This window comes from Hippopotamus amphibius, chromosome 2 (assembly GCF_030028045.1).
Source record: "Hippopotamus amphibius kiboko isolate mHipAmp2 chromosome 2, mHipAmp2.hap2, whole genome shotgun sequence".
NCBI classification, from domain to species: Eukaryota; Metazoa; Chordata; class Mammalia; order Artiodactyla; family Hippopotamidae; genus Hippopotamus; species Hippopotamus amphibius.
Genome location: NC_080187.1, coordinates 145,718,423 through 145,736,977, shown reverse-complemented (window position 1 = coordinate 145,736,977; position 18,555 = coordinate 145,718,423). Strand labels below are relative to the sequence as shown.

At 36.8% G+C, this 18,555-nt stretch overlaps 1 protein-coding gene across 2 annotated transcripts in view; it reads right to left on the bottom strand.

The window, feature by feature from the left end:
* Positions 1 to 18,555, bottom strand: part of ADAMTSL3 (ADAMTS like 3) — a 404,352-nt gene that overhangs the window by 256,785 nt on the left and 129,012 nt on the right. For both annotated transcript variants that reach the window (XM_057719996.1, XM_057719995.1), the window contains exon 4: positions 18,055 to 18,182. In XM_057719996.1, coding sequence (XP_057575979.1) covers positions 18,055 to 18,182 — 128 coding nt within the window. The remainder of the gene's footprint in view (positions 1 to 18,054; positions 18,183 to 18,555) is intronic.

Here is an 18,555-nt window from a genome sequence, read left to right as displayed (position 1 = left end):
CAAGAGAAAGAGACATTCTGGCAGGCATATGGTTTACAGTGCAAAAGAACTGAGTGTGTTATTTAAATGTAATCAAATTCTGAAATAACTATCCACAAGGAAATAAATGAGCAAAATAGCCACACTCACCCCCTTTCCTAAATCATGAATTTAAAGGAGCACACTGATAACAAGAGAAGGCACTGAAAGGCTTTCTAAAGCTTTGAGATAGCTTTCTGTTTGGTTTGTATGTAACCACCTCCATATACCTCTTCCATGAAAAATCAACTACAAAAGCTCAATACGTATGAAGATTTAATGAGTCTCTAAGGCTGTTCAAGGATAAGAAGACCTGATAAGCTTTCCAAGGGAAGTAGGCTTCCTTCTTAACAATCTCAGAGTACATCGAAAATTACAGTGAAATGTCTCCGTGTGGGAGTAGGCATGTAAGGGTTGGGGCTGCCTAAAAGGTGGGGAGCAGGAATAAGAGAATTATTAGCAACCCTAATGCCTTTCCTTTAAAGTAATCTAATGCAAGTTTTATGCAGAGAAATAACGTTACTGTCCCTGCTTCTTATCAAAGTCATGTAAAGAGTGGGTGCCCCACAGCCCTGGCCTGATGTCAGGAACCAAGCTGGAGAACATATACCGCCTCACCAGACACTTGTCTTACTCTACATACCTCAGAACACACTATTCTCTCATTTAATTCTTTTCTTATGTTTGGTATAGAATCTTCCCTAGCTTCAGATATGCATTCAAATTAGATCAGCTCAGGGAGCAAGCAAAAATGTGGAGGTTCTCAGGCCTAAGAGTAAATTGTAAAACATAGGTTAAGATGTGTACATAAATAGACCAAACAACACTGCATAAGTCCTAAAAAATGAAAAAGTCAAGCAAGTGCTACTTCAGGAAGGGTGATGCGAAATATACTAGAGATACTTAGGACAGAACTGTTTGGGGGTTCCTACAATTATTTTATGATGAAATGTTTTAAGTCCAAGAAAAGGGCAGGAGAATGATGCAAACTCACGCACACACCAGTAAGCTTCATCATATCCTAAAAGTTGTCTTCAGGTGTATTTTTAAGAAATGTGTCATGACAAGTATGGTGGAAGCCCCCTTCCAAACCTCCTCAGGCCTATGCCCTGCCTAGCTCCCCTTGGTCAGAGGTAACTAAGTAAATGGTATCATAGTTTGCATAACCTTTCACAGCTTGATTTTTTTTTGTCCCAACACTATATTTTTTAAACTATCCATGTTAGATAGATGCAACTCTCATTCATTCATTTTTATGGCTAATCCAAGTTATAACTATAGCTCAATTTATCAATTCTTTTTATTTTTTATTGATCAATTTTCCTGAACGTCTATGAAGATTTAGATTGGTTCTGCAGTGAGCCATGTTAAACGATCACCTAGGGGACATCTGTACATTTCTCTGGAATACACACCCTAGTGGGGCTGTTCTGTTGTGGGCACCTACAGTTTCACTAGTACCAGATAATGACAAACTGCCCTTTAAAATGGGAACATCAATTTTCACCCCCATTAGTAGTGCAGAAAAGTTCTTGTTTTTACACACCTAGGCCAGTATTTGGCATTCTTAAACTTTAAAAAGTTTCCCAGTCTGAAAAATATGAAATATCTCACTTTGTATTTTTTGCTTTTTTTTTTTTTTTTTTTTTTTTTGGTTAGTGAGGTTAATATTTTCATTTGTTTTAGACTATACAGGTTCCCCATCTGTGAATTTCCTGTTCATATGCTTTTCCCATTCTTCTACTAGTTTGCTTTGCTTTTGTTTTATTGCATTTAAGTATCTCAGACACTAGGCCCTTATTGGCCCTATTTATTATCAACATTTTTCTCCCAGTCTATGCTTTTCTTCTGATTTATAGCACATATTTTTCTTTTGGTTTCTAGCACCTGATACAAAGGTGTTTGCTTAGCCTGCTTGAATTTATACATATTTTCCTTTGTAACTTATGCTTTCTGTGTCCTAGTTAAGGAAAAATTTACTACCCAGAGATCAGACAGATATTCTCCTAAATATTCTTCTTCTAAATGTTTTCAAGATTTGCTTTTCATAAGTAAATTTTAATCCACCTGGAATTTATTCTTTAATGGATTGACATTTTCTAATATTTTTTCCTTTGGATATCAATAATTTGAACCCCATGTATACAATGTTCACTCTTTCTCCACCATTTTTTTAATCAAGGTATAATTGAAAATATAACATTATATTAGCTTCAGGTGTAATTCCACAAATTTATAATGCAATCTTGAAAATATATCAACACCCACATATGCATATTTTTGTTTCTGGACTCGATTTTTCTACACTGGCCTATTTGTGCCCATGCTACTACTATATTTTTTAATACTAGTGTCTGAAGAAGTCTTCTATTTTTTTCCTCCTTCAAAATTGTTTTTATTATCTTTGCATTTCCATGAGACTCTTGAAATTATGCTTAACTTAAATATTAATTTAGGAGAAACTGGCATCTTTATGATATTGAGAATTTTTATTTAGGTGAGCCTTTAAATATTTCATAGAGGCTTTGTACATATTTTATTGAATATTTTGCAAGTAGCATAAATGGTGTCTTTTTGAAATTTTGCTTCCTCATTAGTTTTTCCTACTGTGTAAGAATATATTTGTTATTTGTACACTAATTTTGTTTCCAATAACCTTAATGAACTCTTTTACTAGTCCTTTTATTTTATGCAGAGATACTCTTGGATATTCTCTTTAGACAATAAGGTAGTCTATGAATAATGAGAGTTTTGTTTCCTCCTTTCTAATCATTATACTTTGTATGTTTTTTCTTGCCTTATTATACTATGACCTTATGTACAATAATGAATATAAAGAATGACAGCAGCCATTCTTATGTCATATCTAATGTTAAAGAAAATGCAGTAACACTCTATAGTCTAAGAGAGTGCATCTCTATTCCTAGTTTCCAAAGATTCTTCATTTCAATTATGAAAGTGGTCATTTTATCAAACGCTACTTTTACATAGATTTAGATAACATATGACCTTTCTCCGTTAAATATTCCATACTGTGCCTGCTGGTGCTTATTCATGGCAAATATTTCCTTGTATATTATCTATTTTAGGACTGCAAGCTTATCCTAAGCAGGGCTCTATTCATAGGAATAGGAACCCTATACAGCCTGGCTTGGTGACCTGTCTCTCCATCTCTTTTACTACTGCAGTAACCTCAGGGCTATCAAGGGTAACAAAACTACTTTTCATATTAATTTCTCACTTCAAGCCTTCCACAATCAAATGGGATATAAACATTCAACTCAATATATACAACATATGTAGATCAATGTACATGAGCCTCAAATTCTTAGGAGAGTAGTTCCATTGTTCCAAAGTAGAAATTTTTTTTATCGTTTAGTGTTGAGACCAAGGTATTTAAATTCCTTATGCTGGTGGAAGGCTTTTATTTTTTCTAGTCCATCTGTTTAGTAAATACATAGACTTCAACAGTCTTGCCTTTAAATTAGGCCTGGAGTTCCTATACTGTGCCTCATATACACACAAGATTTGATATCCTGTGATTGTAAAGGAATTAAAACTCAAAAGCCTGAGTTCTAGAGACCAATAAATCCCATCTCCATCCCCAGGGTAGGCATAAAACCAGCTATGCACTTATTGGTCTGGCCCTCAGTTTCCTCTTTGTTTTTTGGCTCTGTAGATTTCATACAGTTTCTTGTATGTTCAACTTTACTGTTTTTTATTAAGACAAATTTTTTAGAACACTTTCAAATTCACAGCAAAATTGAGGGGAAAGTACAAAGATTTCCGACATATCCCCTGGCCCCACACATGCATAGATTCCCCCATTATCAACATTCCCCACCAGACTGGTGCCTTTGCTACAAATGATGAATCTACAGTGACACACCATAATCACCCCAAACTCAAAGTTTACATTAGGGTCCACTCTTGAAGTTGGGTATTCCATGGGTTTACACAAATGTACGACATGTGACCATCATTATGCTATCATACAGAGTATTTTCACTGCCCTAAATACCCTCTGTGTTCCATCTACTCATCAACCTGCCAACACCGACCCTTAACCCCTGGCAACCACTGATCTTTTTAATGTCTTCATAGTTTTGTCTTTTCAAGAATGTCATATACTTAGAGGGCTGGGGTAGGGAAGGTGGGAAGGAGTCGTGGGAGGGAGGGGATATGGAGATGTATTTTAAATACAGCTGATTCACTTTGTTGTACAGCAAAAACTGGCACAACAGTGTAAAGTAATTATACTCCAATAAAGAGCTTAAAAAAAAAAGAACGTCATATAGTTGGAATCATGCAGTTTGTAGCCTTTTTAGATTGGCTTCTTTCCCTTAGTAATATGCATTTAAATTTTCTCCATGTCTTTTTATGGCTTGACAGAGCCTGTCTTTTTAATGCTGAATAATATTCCAATGTCTGGATGTATATTTTGCTTATCCATTCACCTTACCGAAGGACATCTTGCTGGCTTATAAGTTTGGTAATTATGAATAAAGCTGCTATAAACATCTATGTGCAGGTCTTCATACGGACATAAGTTTTTAACTACCTTGGGCAAATACCAAGGAGCATGAACACTCACTCATAGAGTAAGAGAATATTTAGTTTTGTAAGAAACCATCTTACTGTTTTCCGGAGTACCATTCTGCATTTCCACTAGCAATGAATGAGAGTTCCTGTTACTCCACACCCTCACCAGCATTTGGTGTGGTCACTGTTTCAGATTTTGACCATTCCAGTAGGTGTATAGTGTTCTTTTAATTTGCATTTTCCTGATGATAGATGATGTGGAGCATCTTTTCATGTGCACATTTGCCATCTATATATCTTCTTTGGTGAGGTGTTCATTAAGGCCTTTGGCCAATTTTTTAATTGGGTTGTTTTCTTATTGTTGAGTTTTACAAGTTCTTCGTATATTTTGGATTACAGTCCTTTAACAAATATGTCTTTTGCAAATATTTTCTCCCAGTCTATGGCTTGTCTTCTCATTCTCTTGACATTATTTTTTGCAGAATAGAAGTTTTTAATTTTAATGAAGTCCAGCTTATCAATTATTTTACTCATGGATTGTGCCTTTGGTGTTGCATCTAAAAAGTCACTGCCATAGCCAAGGTCATCTAAGGTTTTCTCCTAGGTTATCTTCTAGGAGTTTTACAGTTTTGTGTTTTGCATTTAGTTCTGTTATATATTTTGAATTAGTGTAATGTCTGTGTGAGATTCAGTTCTTTTGCATGTGGATATGCAGTTGTTCCAGCACCATTTGCTGAAGAGACTGTCTTTGCTCCATTGTATTACCTTTGCTCCTTTGTCAAAGATCATTTATAGAGGTCTATTTCTGGGCTCTCTCTTCTGTTTCATTCATCTATTTGTTTATTCTTTCACCAATAATACACTGTCTTGATTATTATACCTTTATAGTAAGTCTTGAAGTCGAGTAGTTTTATTCCTCTGACTATTCTATTCTATGCTGGGTCTTTTGTCTCTCCACATAAACTTTAGGATCAGTTTGTTGCTATCCACAAAATATTATGCTGGGATTTTGATTGTGATTCCACTGGATCTAAAAATCACTTGGGAGAAACTGACATCTTGACAATATTTAGTCTTTCTATCCATAAAAATGCAATATCTCTCCATTCAACTTTACCTAAAAAAGATTCATGTCCTATTTTACCTGGCATTTCTAGGTTTTTTTTTTAATAAATTATATCTTTTATTTTAAAATCAATGTAAATCACAGAGATTTGTAAGATAATGAACAGAAATTCTATGACCCTGTTTCCCCTAATGATCATCTTGCAAAATTATGGTACAATAACACAATCAAGATATTTAAACTAATACAGTCAGAATATAAAACACTGCTATTACCACAAGGATCCCTCAAATTGCCCCCTTTATAGTCATACCTTCTTTCTAACCACCCCCACCTCTTCTTTAATACCAGGCAATTACTGATCTGTTCTCCATTTTTATAATTTTTGCCATTTCAATAATATCATTTAAATGGGATCATATGGTATGTAACCTTTGGAGGATGGCTTTTTGTACCTCAGCATAATTCTCAGAGATAGGTCATTGCGTGTATCAGTGGTTCATTTCTTTTTACTGCTGTGTAGTATTCCATGGTATGGATATTGTATAGTTTAACTATTCACCCACTAAAGGGCATCTGGGTTGTTTCCATTTTTTGGATATTATGACTAAAACTGCTAAAAACATTCAGGTTTTCATGTGAAAACAAGTCTTCAACCTCTGTGATAAATGCCCAGGAGTACAACTGCTGGGTTGTATGGTAGTGCATGTTTATTTTTTTAAGAACCTGCCTGTGGCTGTACTATTTCACATTCTCACCACCAGTATATGAGTGATCCAGTTTCTCTTCATCCTTGCCAGAATTTCATGTTGTCACTTAAAAAAAGAAAAGCTATTCTGGTAGGTAGGTAATAATGTTTGACTGTGGCTTTAATTTGCACTTCCCTAACACTAGTGATATTAAGCACATTTTCATGTACTTATTTGCCATCTGTGTATCCTCTTTGGTGAAATACCTGTTCAGGTCTTTTGTTCATTTTCTAATAGGGTTTTTTAATTGTTGATTTTTTAAAGTTCTTAATATAGATCCTAGTCCTTTATCAGATATGTAGTTTGGAAATATTTTCTCCCATTGATCTAGGTGCCAATACCACAGTTTTGATTACTGTAGCTATATCAGTCTTGATATCAGGTAGACTGACTCCTTCTACTCTTTTTTTTCAGAATTGTTTTAGGTATTCTGTGACTTATGCCTTTCATGTAAATTTTAGAGTAATCTTGTTTAATCTACAAAAAAAAAAAAAAAAAACCTTGCTGGAATTTTGAGTGAAATAAACTTATAAATTAACTTGGGCCCAGCTTTCTACCCCACTTGGTTCCTAGAATATTGGAATCAGAAGATTCTTGTTTGAGAAATCAGAGCAACCAAAAATAAAATACCTAAAAACATCATCAGGCAATGAGATAGACTGGCCACATCTCCTTAATATTAAGCTCACAATTCTTTTCCTTAAATATGAACAACAACAACAACAAAAACAACAACAACAGGATCACCAGAAATCTTAGAAAAGTCTCTAATATGAAATATAGTAACAAAAACAAAATTAAAACAGTAATTTGGAAAGAATTGAGACTATGCAGGGAGAAGAAAGCCCCCCCCCCACCAAAGGCTATTTATATGCTGAGAGATAAAAGAGAAGATATTGCATCTGAGAATCAAGGACAGACTGCTTTTAAAAAATAATAATAATAATTCAAGGAACAAAAAATATCTCAGAAAAAAAACAGAGAAAGAGAAAAAAAAAAGATATAAAGTACTTAGAGAATTAGAATGTAAGTTTAGATAAATCTCCCAGGAAGTAGGGCAAATGGGCAAAGAGAAGAAAATAGGAAGTCTAATGTCTTATACATCTTTTTAAAAATAATAAACAAAAATTAAAACTTAAACTCTTTGTCAAAAGTCTATATTCTCCAACACAGCTGTCAATATTCTTCACAAAATTACCCATACTTACCTATTCCACAGACCCATACTACAGTCAAGCAGGCTTTTTTAAATCAGTCCTGGGATTTATTAATTCATTCATCTATCTATTTATGGAATAAAATACACTAAATTTCCACTGCACATCAGTAGTAATGTTGGACACACCATATATGACACCTAAAATTTTGTTTCAATTGTGTAAATAGAAAAAGTAAAAAACAACACAATTAAATAAACACTGATAATATTCACAAGATTCTAGAGAAACACAGAAGAACTGCACTTAACCTAGTAAATGCTAGGAATTGCCAACAAATGTTTTAAGGAAGAAATGGAGATTCAAAGGAGTTTCCAAGGTCAACAATGTGTTAACAACAAAAAGGAGAAAAAGGATGCTTTAGGCAGAAAGAAGAGCACTGGCAAAAGATGTGAAGTGATAGGTGAGCACACATTCACTTATTTACTCATTCAATTAACAATATTTGGGTCTTAATCATATGTCAGATGTTAGACCTTAGAGTGGTGAAGTCAGTGTCCCTTCCCTAAAAGGAGTCCTATCTAGCCAATAATAAGAAGCACAAAGAAGATCATGAAAGTCAGACCAAGAAGTAGTTTTCCTAAATGAAGATGCCCTTGAAGAATAAGTAAGAATTAGCCAGATATCACATTAAAAAAAAAAAAAAAGACACAATAGCATACATGATAAGATGCAGATGATTAGGACAATAGATGCACAAAGAAGGGCCAAGTTTAAAATGAAGGAAAGAATGTGAGGTAACAAATACACCATAGCTGCATTTTGAAACGTCATTAGAAAATAAATCAGGAAAAAATTCAAGTGGCAAGGATCTTGAAAATCACTCTCAAATACACAGAAAAATTTAAAAAAAAACAGAGATGAAAGTGATTAGAGTAAAAGTAGAAGACAAATAGAAATCACTAGTGTTCATGAAGAGGACAGAACAAAGACACAAGAACCAACAGTAAATGATATAACAGAAGAAAAGTTTTTCTACAATAAAGAAGGATCTAAATCTGTACCACAAAAGTGGCTACCATGTGTCAGGGAAACATAAATGAAAAGAGACTGATAGCTAGACACAACTTTGTAAAACTCCTGATGGAAAAATAAGGCCTTCTGTAGGCATCCAGGCAGAACAAACAGGTTATCTATCAAAGAAGACAAAAAAATCAAGCCAGCCTGAGAGGTCCAAGACCAATACTGTATATCAAACTTCATGGATAAAAAACTTCTGAGTCTGGAGAGGGAAAATTTGTGTCTGAGGAATTTTATACCCAAGTAAGCCATTCACTGTTTATGTGTGAAGTCAAGACAAAGACATTTTCAGATATATAAGGACTCATAAAGTATAAGGTCCACAACTTTTTCCTGAAATTAAGATGGCTATAAAGTCTTGCTGCTGGAATTGTGGTCCATGGACAAGCAGCATTGACATCACCTGGGAATTCGTTAGAAATGAAAGCTCTTGGGCCCCACTCCAGACCTACTGAATCAAAGTTTATATTTTAATAAGATCCCTAGATGATTCACATGTGCATTAAAATTCCGGAAGCACAGCTCAAAACATATCCCTGCCAACAAAGTGGTGATTCAGAATGAAGAACTGAAAATACTGACAATGAACACTGAAACAATGTATGCACACAAACACAGTTAAGTTTCACCAATGGTTTAAAATATGATTATGAAGGAAAAGATATAAACGGGATAAACAGTGCCAAGAAATGAGTATAAGATCACAAATTATAATAACAAAACCCCAACAAGTGGGAATGGAGAAGAAAAGCATAAAATATGCATCAGCTTACAAATAGAAATCAAAAGAAACTAGCATTTTATTATTGGCATTGACAGTTATAAACCAATTATTAAAGTATGGTTTTCAAACATCTTAACTTTAATCATCAGTATAATTAAAACAGGATACATATATGTAATTTCCAAATTACAAGAGGTAAAATTTAAGCAAAAAATAAATAAATAAATAAATAAAAGAAATGAGAGAATGAAAGATTTTAAATAGAGATGGTAATCCAAGCACATATAGTGAACTCTTTCCCCCTTATAAATGCCTAGTGAAATGACCAACAAAGTATATTAATAGGTCAACATCTTGACATCATAGCTGGAAATTCAGAGACTATACAGAAGCCAGAAACTTCAATATAGATGTGAACAAGACTGAATTAAAGGATGGTACACAAATATATTATCCACTGTACACAAAAGAGAAGCCTGCCTTTGAAGTAAGTGGAACAGATCCACAGGAGAACCCATCAATACTCACTAAATCAAAGTGACAGATGATGTAGCCAGAACTCCTGGCAGTCAGTGGTATGGAAGTGGCTAGTATAAGACAGAAATGTAGAGACACATAAGATCTCACTGGTCAGGGATCCCTGTGAAACTCTCAGTGCCTGTAATGGGCTGGGGTACTCCGGAAGGGTTAAGGGAAGTATAGGTACTGCAGAGACTATCTCCAAATAAAGGAAATTCACAAAAATCAGAGAAAAGAAACTCATTAGCAGAAAGGCAATGTTCCTTCCCATGAATGCCTTCAACTGCAGCTTCTATTCATCCTCCACGCTGATACAAAGTCGCAATAGGTATAAAGCAATGATTCTTATCCAAACAGGAGAAAGACATTTTTCCCATGGATAGTGAGAACTGAATTAACAAGGCAGTTGATAAAACTCTAATTCTAATCTAGATCCCTATTATTTAGAGATACACACACACACACATAAGTATACACATAAACACGTTTGTAGATTTTTTTTAAATTGCTCTTATTTCTTTAGTAATGATCCTATAGGGTCATTTTCCTTCCACGTGGATAACTCCCTTTAGTACTTCTTTTAGCACAAGCCAGGTGGTAAAGAATTATCTCAGTTTTTGTCTCAAAACATCTTTATTTCACCTTCACACTCAAAGGATATTTTTACTAGATAGAGGATTCTATTTTAATAGTTATTTCCTTTCAAGATGTTAGGTGATTTCATTATCTTCTAATGAGAAGTTAGCAGTCAATATTACTTTTGCTCCTTTGAAGGTAATGTGTCTTCTCTCTCTGGCTTCTTTTAGGATTTTACCATAATGTGTTTATGCATATTTATTCTGTTTGGGTGTGTAGAGTTTCTGGAATTTGTGGCTTGATATCTTTATGGCATTAACTTTTGGGAATCTGGGGAAATTCCTGGTTACTATCTCTTCAGATAGTACCTCTAACCTATTCTATACTTCTTTTCCTTTTCAGATTCCAATTATACATGGTTTAGACCTTTTCATCTTGTCCCATACATCCCTTATTCTATGTTCTGTATTCTCCGCCCCCCCCCCCATAATTTAGCCTGGATATTTATACAAATCTATACTCTCTTCGGCTGTTTCTAATCTGCTATTATGGGCATCTATTTAGTTCATAATTTCAATTATCACATGCTTCTATTCTCAAATTCCCATATGATTCAATTTATGGATTCCACATCTCTGGTGAAATCCTCTATTCTGTCATCTATTCTTGTAAATATTTATTACAGGGTTTTTGTTTTGTTTTTTAACACACAGGTCCAATAACTCTAGTACCTGTTTCTGTTGTCTGTTTTTCCTCTTGCTCTTGTATCATGGTAAGATTGGTAATGTTTTATTGAATTATTGGCATGAGCTATAAAAACTTGTATAATCTCTGGTTGGTGTCATCTTCCTCCAGGGTGTTGTTTTGTTTTTTTTTTTTTCTTTGCTTTTTGTTTTTGTTTTTTGAAGCTTCTTGCAGGCAGTTGGAATAGCAACAAATTGTATTACTCAAATTAGGGTTGAGCTAATTCAAGACTAGGTCTCAGTCTTTGTGATATCTAGTCTGTTTAGGATTGGTTTTTCCCTTTCTCCTAGGGTATAGTCCTTCAGAGATACAAACTGATCACCTGAGGTGTTTACCAAGGCTTTGAACTTCAATTTTTATGTCCCAGGAGTATAAAACTGCCCATAAATCTGCTTAGTTCCTCAGCCTCTTAGCAGCCGCTTTCTGCTTGGCTTCTCTGCCTTTTACTGCTTAAAAACTGGTGAGTGCTAGGATGAAAAATATGATTCAGACAAAGTCATTTTTCTGCATATCAGTTACTTCAGGGATCTTGCAGTCTCAAGTTCTAAGTGCACGATTGATTATGTTTTACTTCTCAATTTCTGGTTCCCAATGACCCATCATCAGATTGTTAATATCCGTGACAGTTTTTATTACATTCAAAGCATGGTCCAAAGTGAAGTGAGACAAAGAAGCGCAAAAAGGTGGGTCTTTATAGTTACACGAATTCAACTTAAAGGCCAGTCTTTCAACCTAAGATCATGTCCTACTTTTTACTGTAAAAATGAAACGATTCTGATTGTAATTCTTTCCTGAAAAGTCTGTGAGGGGAGACCATAGTTGAGTTGTTTGTTGTTATTTTTGTCTTTATCTGACCAAATAAAAAACTGACAACCTATATCAGTTCCAAATATGCTTTTTTGGGACAATATACTAGTATTTGAAATCCAAAATCTAAGAATCAGATTCTTTACCACGGCCTACAAATCTACCTTCTTCTTCAGCATTGGCCCATTCTGCTTGCTCCCTTCTCTGTTGTTTTGCAGGCATAAAAGCCTCTTTTCATTTCCTGCTCCAGCACCTTCACATATGCTGGCCCCACTATCTGGCTTCTATGTCCCAAAACCCTCCACCCTTCATATAACTGACTACCTCTCAGCAGTTGGGTCTCAGCAAGAGACCCTCGGCACAGAGGACTTCCCTGGATGGGCGTTATCTACCCCCTTGACACAAATTTTAATTACATACAATTTGATTACACACTTTGTTGTTTGTCCCCCTAGATTATAAGAACCATGACGGCAGCCTCTGTGTTACCTTAACTCACAACTGTTAAACTCCTCAGCCACACCAAGGTATAAAAAGCACCTTGGAGCTGGAGACTTAGACACTATAAGGATTTCTGAAAATTTCTTTGAGAAATCTATGCTATGATCCTACCCCTCACTCTGCTCCAACAGAACGAGAAGCGACGAGGGCTTCAATCTGCTAACACCCAGTCGAGAGGAAGACATTTGAGGGATACCAGCTGAAGAGTTTGATACGTGCCTCTTGCAGGTGGTTGGGGTCTAATTCACACCTGAGAAATTTAAGGGCTGAGAACTCAGCTGAAGTAGTCTGTGTAAGCAGAGCAGGTGCTGCATTGGCTCCTATAACTAGCGAGTTTGTTTAGCAACTTGCACAGGATGGTTTTCAGGGAACCAGATGTGGGCCACATGCAAGAGAGCCAGCATGGGGTTGTCTAAGGGATGAATGCACCAAGACAGCCTCTGAAGAGTTGAGTAGACATAAATAGGGAGAAGCTGGGAGTATGCCTAGGTGTCCAAAATTAGGAAAGAGCAGTATCACCAAGTCAGAGGACTGATTATACCACATCTCAAGCAAACTGCGGGCAAGGGATCCCAAGGGATTAAGGGGAAGAAGGAGACAGTATCTCAGAGAAATCCATCAAAGTGCTCACAATAGATGAAGCTAACTTTAAACACCTACTAAACCAGAGAGCATCAACACCCGCTCACCAAAGTGAAGGCAGAACTCTCCTCCCCCTCCTTCTCCTCTCCTCTTGCCCAAATCTCCTTTTCTGAATAAGTGCAGAGAAGGTAGAAGAGGCTGAGCAGTGCCCTTCCTACCCCGAAGCCTTTCCAGTAGCAGCTGACCACAGCTGAGAGAGAGAAGACACAAATGTACACTCACATTAAGATAGCTCACTTGGCAAAATCATATTCTAAGCAAAATCAAAGTAATGTTTTAAATTAGTAAAATAACAAACCATGGAAGCATTTTGGTTGTATGACAACAAGATGAAATTGGCCATTCATGGTCCTTAATATTGATATATTTCTCTAATTCTTTTTAACAAATACAAGTATATACCATTTTAATTTTCATTTTTATTTAATTTTGCCTTTATGTCTTTTGCCAGTGCATAAGTAGAATTTATGGAAGTTTTGGTGTTTAACTGATCCCTGATGCTGAATTAGGACCATTTATGCCAGTGATTCAAACAGAAACTTGACTGAGCTCAGAAGCTTGAGGTTAAGCAGTCTCAACCCTTCTATTATTCCTAACAATTGCCTTTCCGTTTATCACAGGATATGCATGTTTATATTTCGAGGTCAGGGCATGGGGGATGAATGTCAAGGAATCATAAAATGCTCTTACAGGAGGGGTTTGGCTTTTATGTTTAGTTGTTGGCAATTGAGGAGGTACATACCACTTTTAAAAAGAAAAGACAAACACACAGAAACCCCACTCTTTCCCCATCTGAACCCTACCATTCACTGCAAATTACTCAGATCCTGCAGATTTGGATTGAGCTGCCAACATCTCACCTTCCCTGTGCCAGTCTCCATGCTGGCAACCTCTCCCTCAAGTGACTGACCTGTGGTGGGAAAGAACTTGTTCCCCACATAAGAAGACCCTCCCTGACCCTTGCCCACAGGAGTACAGGCCTCCTATTACAAGCCTCACAGGGATAAACACATCCCGGTACAGCACAATATTCACTTAGAGGGCCTTTATTTCTTCCCCAAGGTCACAGCGTGGGGGAAGCAGCTATACCACTTTGTCATTACAAGACTAATCCCTGGACTCAGTTCTGCAGCCATTTACTTACGGTTCAAAGCTCTGAGTCAGAACTCGCCCTAAGACAGTGACACCAACACTACCTCCAGCAGCCTTCCCATCCCGTCCTGCAGTGGACTCAGAGTCCTCCTTCTCAAAGGCCATGTCTACAATCTCCTGTCTGCCCTGCTCTGTGCTGTCTCAAGGAAATGAGAATGTATGTGGTCACTCTTTGATATGCTGTAAGACAGCAACCTTGATGGAATCCAGAGCATTTCTGCTCTATACCTTACACATTCAGGGAATGTCCATTCCCTTTTTCACCTGACAACATCCCCAAACTGAAATTGGGTGCCATGATCCTGGAGTCTTCATTTGTCCAGAATCAGCACATCTGGTTCCAACCACATGAAGCTCCATCTTACATAAGAGCTCAGGTACAAATCCTTGGCTGGGATGGAAACTGCCCCATGAAGAATTACTTCAAATTGTCTCAAGAGCAATGATAACTGCGGACTTCTTAAAACGTACATTTATTTATTTTGTTTGTTTGTTTGTTTTTACTTTCAGTGTCGACTTTATTTTATTTTTTTTGAGGTACACCAAAGTCAATCAGCTGTATTTATACACATATCTCCATATTCCCTCCCTCCCGCGACTCCCCCCTACCCTCCCTGTCCTGGCACTCTAAGGCATCATCTATCATCGAGTTGATCTCCCTTTGTTATACAGCAACTTCCCACTGGTTATCTATTTTACAGTTGGGAGTATATATATGTCTATGCTACTCTTTCACTTTGTCCCAGCTTCCCCTTCGCCCCCCGCCCCCCCAACCTCGTGTCCTCCAGTCCATTCTCTGCATCTGCATCCTTATTCTTGTCTTGTCACTGGGTTCATCAGTACCATTTTTTTTTTTTTTTTTAGATTCCGTATATATGAGTTAGCATACAATACTTGTTTTTCTCTTTCTGGCTTACTTCACTCTGTATGACAGACTCTAGGTCTATCCACCTCACTACATACAGTTCCATTTCATTCCTTTTTATGGCTGAGTAATATTCCATTGTATATATATGCCACATCTTCTTTATCCATTCATTTGTAGATGGACATTTAGGTTGCTTCCATGTCCTGGCTATTGTAAATAGTGCTGCAATAAACATTATGGTACATGTTTCTTTTGGGATTAGGGTTTTCTCTGGGTATATGCCCAGGAGTGGGATTACTGGATCATATGGTAGTTTTATTTTTAGTTTTTTAAGGAACCTCCAAACTGTTTTCCATAGTGGCTGTACTAACTCACATTCCCACCAACAGTGCAAGAGAGCTCCCTGTTTTCCACACCCTCTCCAACATTTGTTGTTTCTAGATTTTTTGATGATGGCCATTCTGACTGGTGTGAGGTGATACCTCATTGTGGCTTTGATTTGCATTTCTCTGATGATTAGTGATGTTGAGCATCTTTTCATGTGTTTGTTGGCCATCTGTATGTCTTCTTTGGAGAAATGTCTATTTAGGTCTTCTGCCCATTTGTGGATTGGGTTATTTGCTTTTTTGGTATGAAGCTGCATGAGCTGCTTGTATATTTTGGAGATTAATCCTTTGTCTGTTGCTTCATCGGCAAGTATTTTCTCCCATTCGGAGGGTTGCCTTCTTGTCTTGTTTATGGTTTCTTTCACTGTGCAAAAGCTTTTAAGGTTCATGAGGTCCCATTTGTTTATTCTTGATTTTGTTTCCATTATTCTAGGAGGTGGGTCAAAAAGGATCTGGCTTTGATGTATGTCATAGAGTGTTTTGCCTATGTTTTCCTTTAGCAGTTTTATAGTGTCTGGCCTTCCATTGAGGTCTTTAATCCATTTTGAGTTTATTTTTGTGTATGGTGTTAGGAAGTGCTCTAATTTCATTCTTTGACATATTGCTGTCCAATTTTCCCAGCACCACTTATTGAAGAAGCTGTCTTTTTTCCATTGTATATTCTTGCCTCCTTTGTCAAAGATAAGCTGCCCATATGTGCTTGGGCTTACCTCTGAGTTCTCTATTCTGTTCCATTGATCTTCCTTTCTATTTTTGTGCCAGTACCACACTGTCTTGAGCACTGTGGCCTTGTAATATAGTTTGAAGTCAGGAAGCCTAATTCCACCAACTCCATCTTTCCTTCTCAGGATTGCTTTGGCTATTTGGGGTCTTTTGCATTTCCATACAAATCGTAAGATTTCTTCTTCTAGTTCTGTGAAAAATGCCATTGGTAATTTGATCGGGATTGCACTGAATCTGTAAATTGCTTTGGGTAGTACAGTCATTTTCTCTATGTTGATTCTTCCAATCCAAGTACATGGTATGTCCCTCCATCTGTTTGTGTCCTCTTTGATGTCTTTCATCAGTGTCTTAAAGTTTTCTGCATACAGATCTTTTGCCTCCATAGGCAGGTTTATTCCTAGGTATTTTATTCTTTTTGTTGCAATGGTGAATGGGAGAGTTTCCTTAATTTCTCTTTCTGCTCTTTCGTTGTTAGTATATAGGAATGCAAGAGATTTCTGTGCATTAATTTTGTATCCTGCTGCTTTACCAAATTCATTGATCCGTGCTAGCAGTTTTCTGGTAGAATCTGTAGGGTTTTCTATGTATAATATCATGTCATCTGCAAAGAGTTACAATTTTACTTCTTCTTTTCCAATTTGGATTCCTTTTATTTCATTTTCTTCTCTGAGTGCTGTGGCTAAAACTTCCAAAACTATGTTGAATAATAATGGTGAGAGTGAACACCCTTGTCTTGTTCCTGTTCTTAGAGGGAATTCTTTCAGTTTTTCCCCATTGAGAACGATGTTGGCTGTTGGTTTCTCATATATGGCTTTTATTATGTTGAGGTAATTTCCTTCTATGCCCATTTTCTGGAGAGTTTTTTTTTATCATAAATGGATGTTGAATTTTGTCAAAAGCTTTTTCTGCATCTATTGAGATGATCACATGGTTTTTAACCTTCAATTTGTTGATATGATGTATCACATTGATTGATTTGCATATATTGAAGAATCCTTGCATCCCAGGGATAAACCCCACTTGATCATGGTGTATGATTTTTTTAATGTGCTGTTGGATTCTGTTAGCTAGTATTTTGTTGAGGATTTTTGCATCTACATTCATCAGTGATATTGGTCTGTAATTTTCTTTTTTTGGGACATCTTTGCCTGGTTTTGGTATCAGGGTGATGGTGACCTTGCAGAACAAGTTTGAGAGTGTGCCCCCTTCTGCTATATTTTGGAAGAGTTTGAGAAGGATGGGTGTTAGCTCTTCTCGAAATGTTTGATAGACATCGCCTGTGAATCCATCTGGGCCTGGGCCCTGGGGTACATTTATTTTCTAAGAAGCTGATCCTACATTTTAACAAATGTTACTTAACATAAACATTTCTAAGATGGGAGCACAGAACTTGCATTACCTTCTTAATCAATGGGCTGCTCAAAGAAAGTGAACAGAAAATGATTAAAATTGGGACAACTCAAGGGTGGAACACAGAAAACTTGACCTCTTACTCAAAGTCTCAACAATTTTGGGCCGGTGACTTCACAAGCCAGCCTTCCCTCCCTTAAAGCCCCAAATGTGTGGCGCCCCTGCTGCTGTGAGCTGCGAGTCTCATGTGGAGCGGTATGGCCAGTCATGAAAATGCGGTCATTACGATTTAAATATGGTAACTACAGGTTGACTAATATTTAGACATAGCAGATGTTACACCACCATGGTGGTACCTTCCAAAACCAGGAAGCCAAGTTGTCTACCCAACTCCACCCATCCAAAGGCCCTGACACCCCAGAGAGAAGAACAGGTAAAGCCACCACTTACCTGCCAGTCAAACATCTCCGCAGAGAATAGGATGCTCCTCCCCCACAAGTCCGGGAGCAGTCACTCCAGTCGCCCCAAGCATCCCAGTTGCTATCTTTGTCTTCATCAGAACGAGTGTTTCTTGAGGTCTGTTCAATGAAAAAACACAGTAAATTACAGACAGAATGCTAGAAATATCAGAAAAGCTTTTCTAGTTTTTCCAGAGTCTTATTCTAAGCTGTTCACAAAGATGAAAGTGCTTTTCTTTGCAATGGCTACATTAACACACACATACACACACACACACACACACACACACACACACACACACACACACACACACACAGAAACTAGTAGCACATGAGTAGCTTTCCACCTTAGGAGGGTTTTATCCGGATGGCTTCCAAGCTCAGTTTTAAATTTGAAATTTTATCATTCCAAAATTTAAATAAGTTGGCTAAATATAAATAATATTTATTATTATTATTTTGTCTTATAACTTATGTAGCAGGGTCCCAGCTT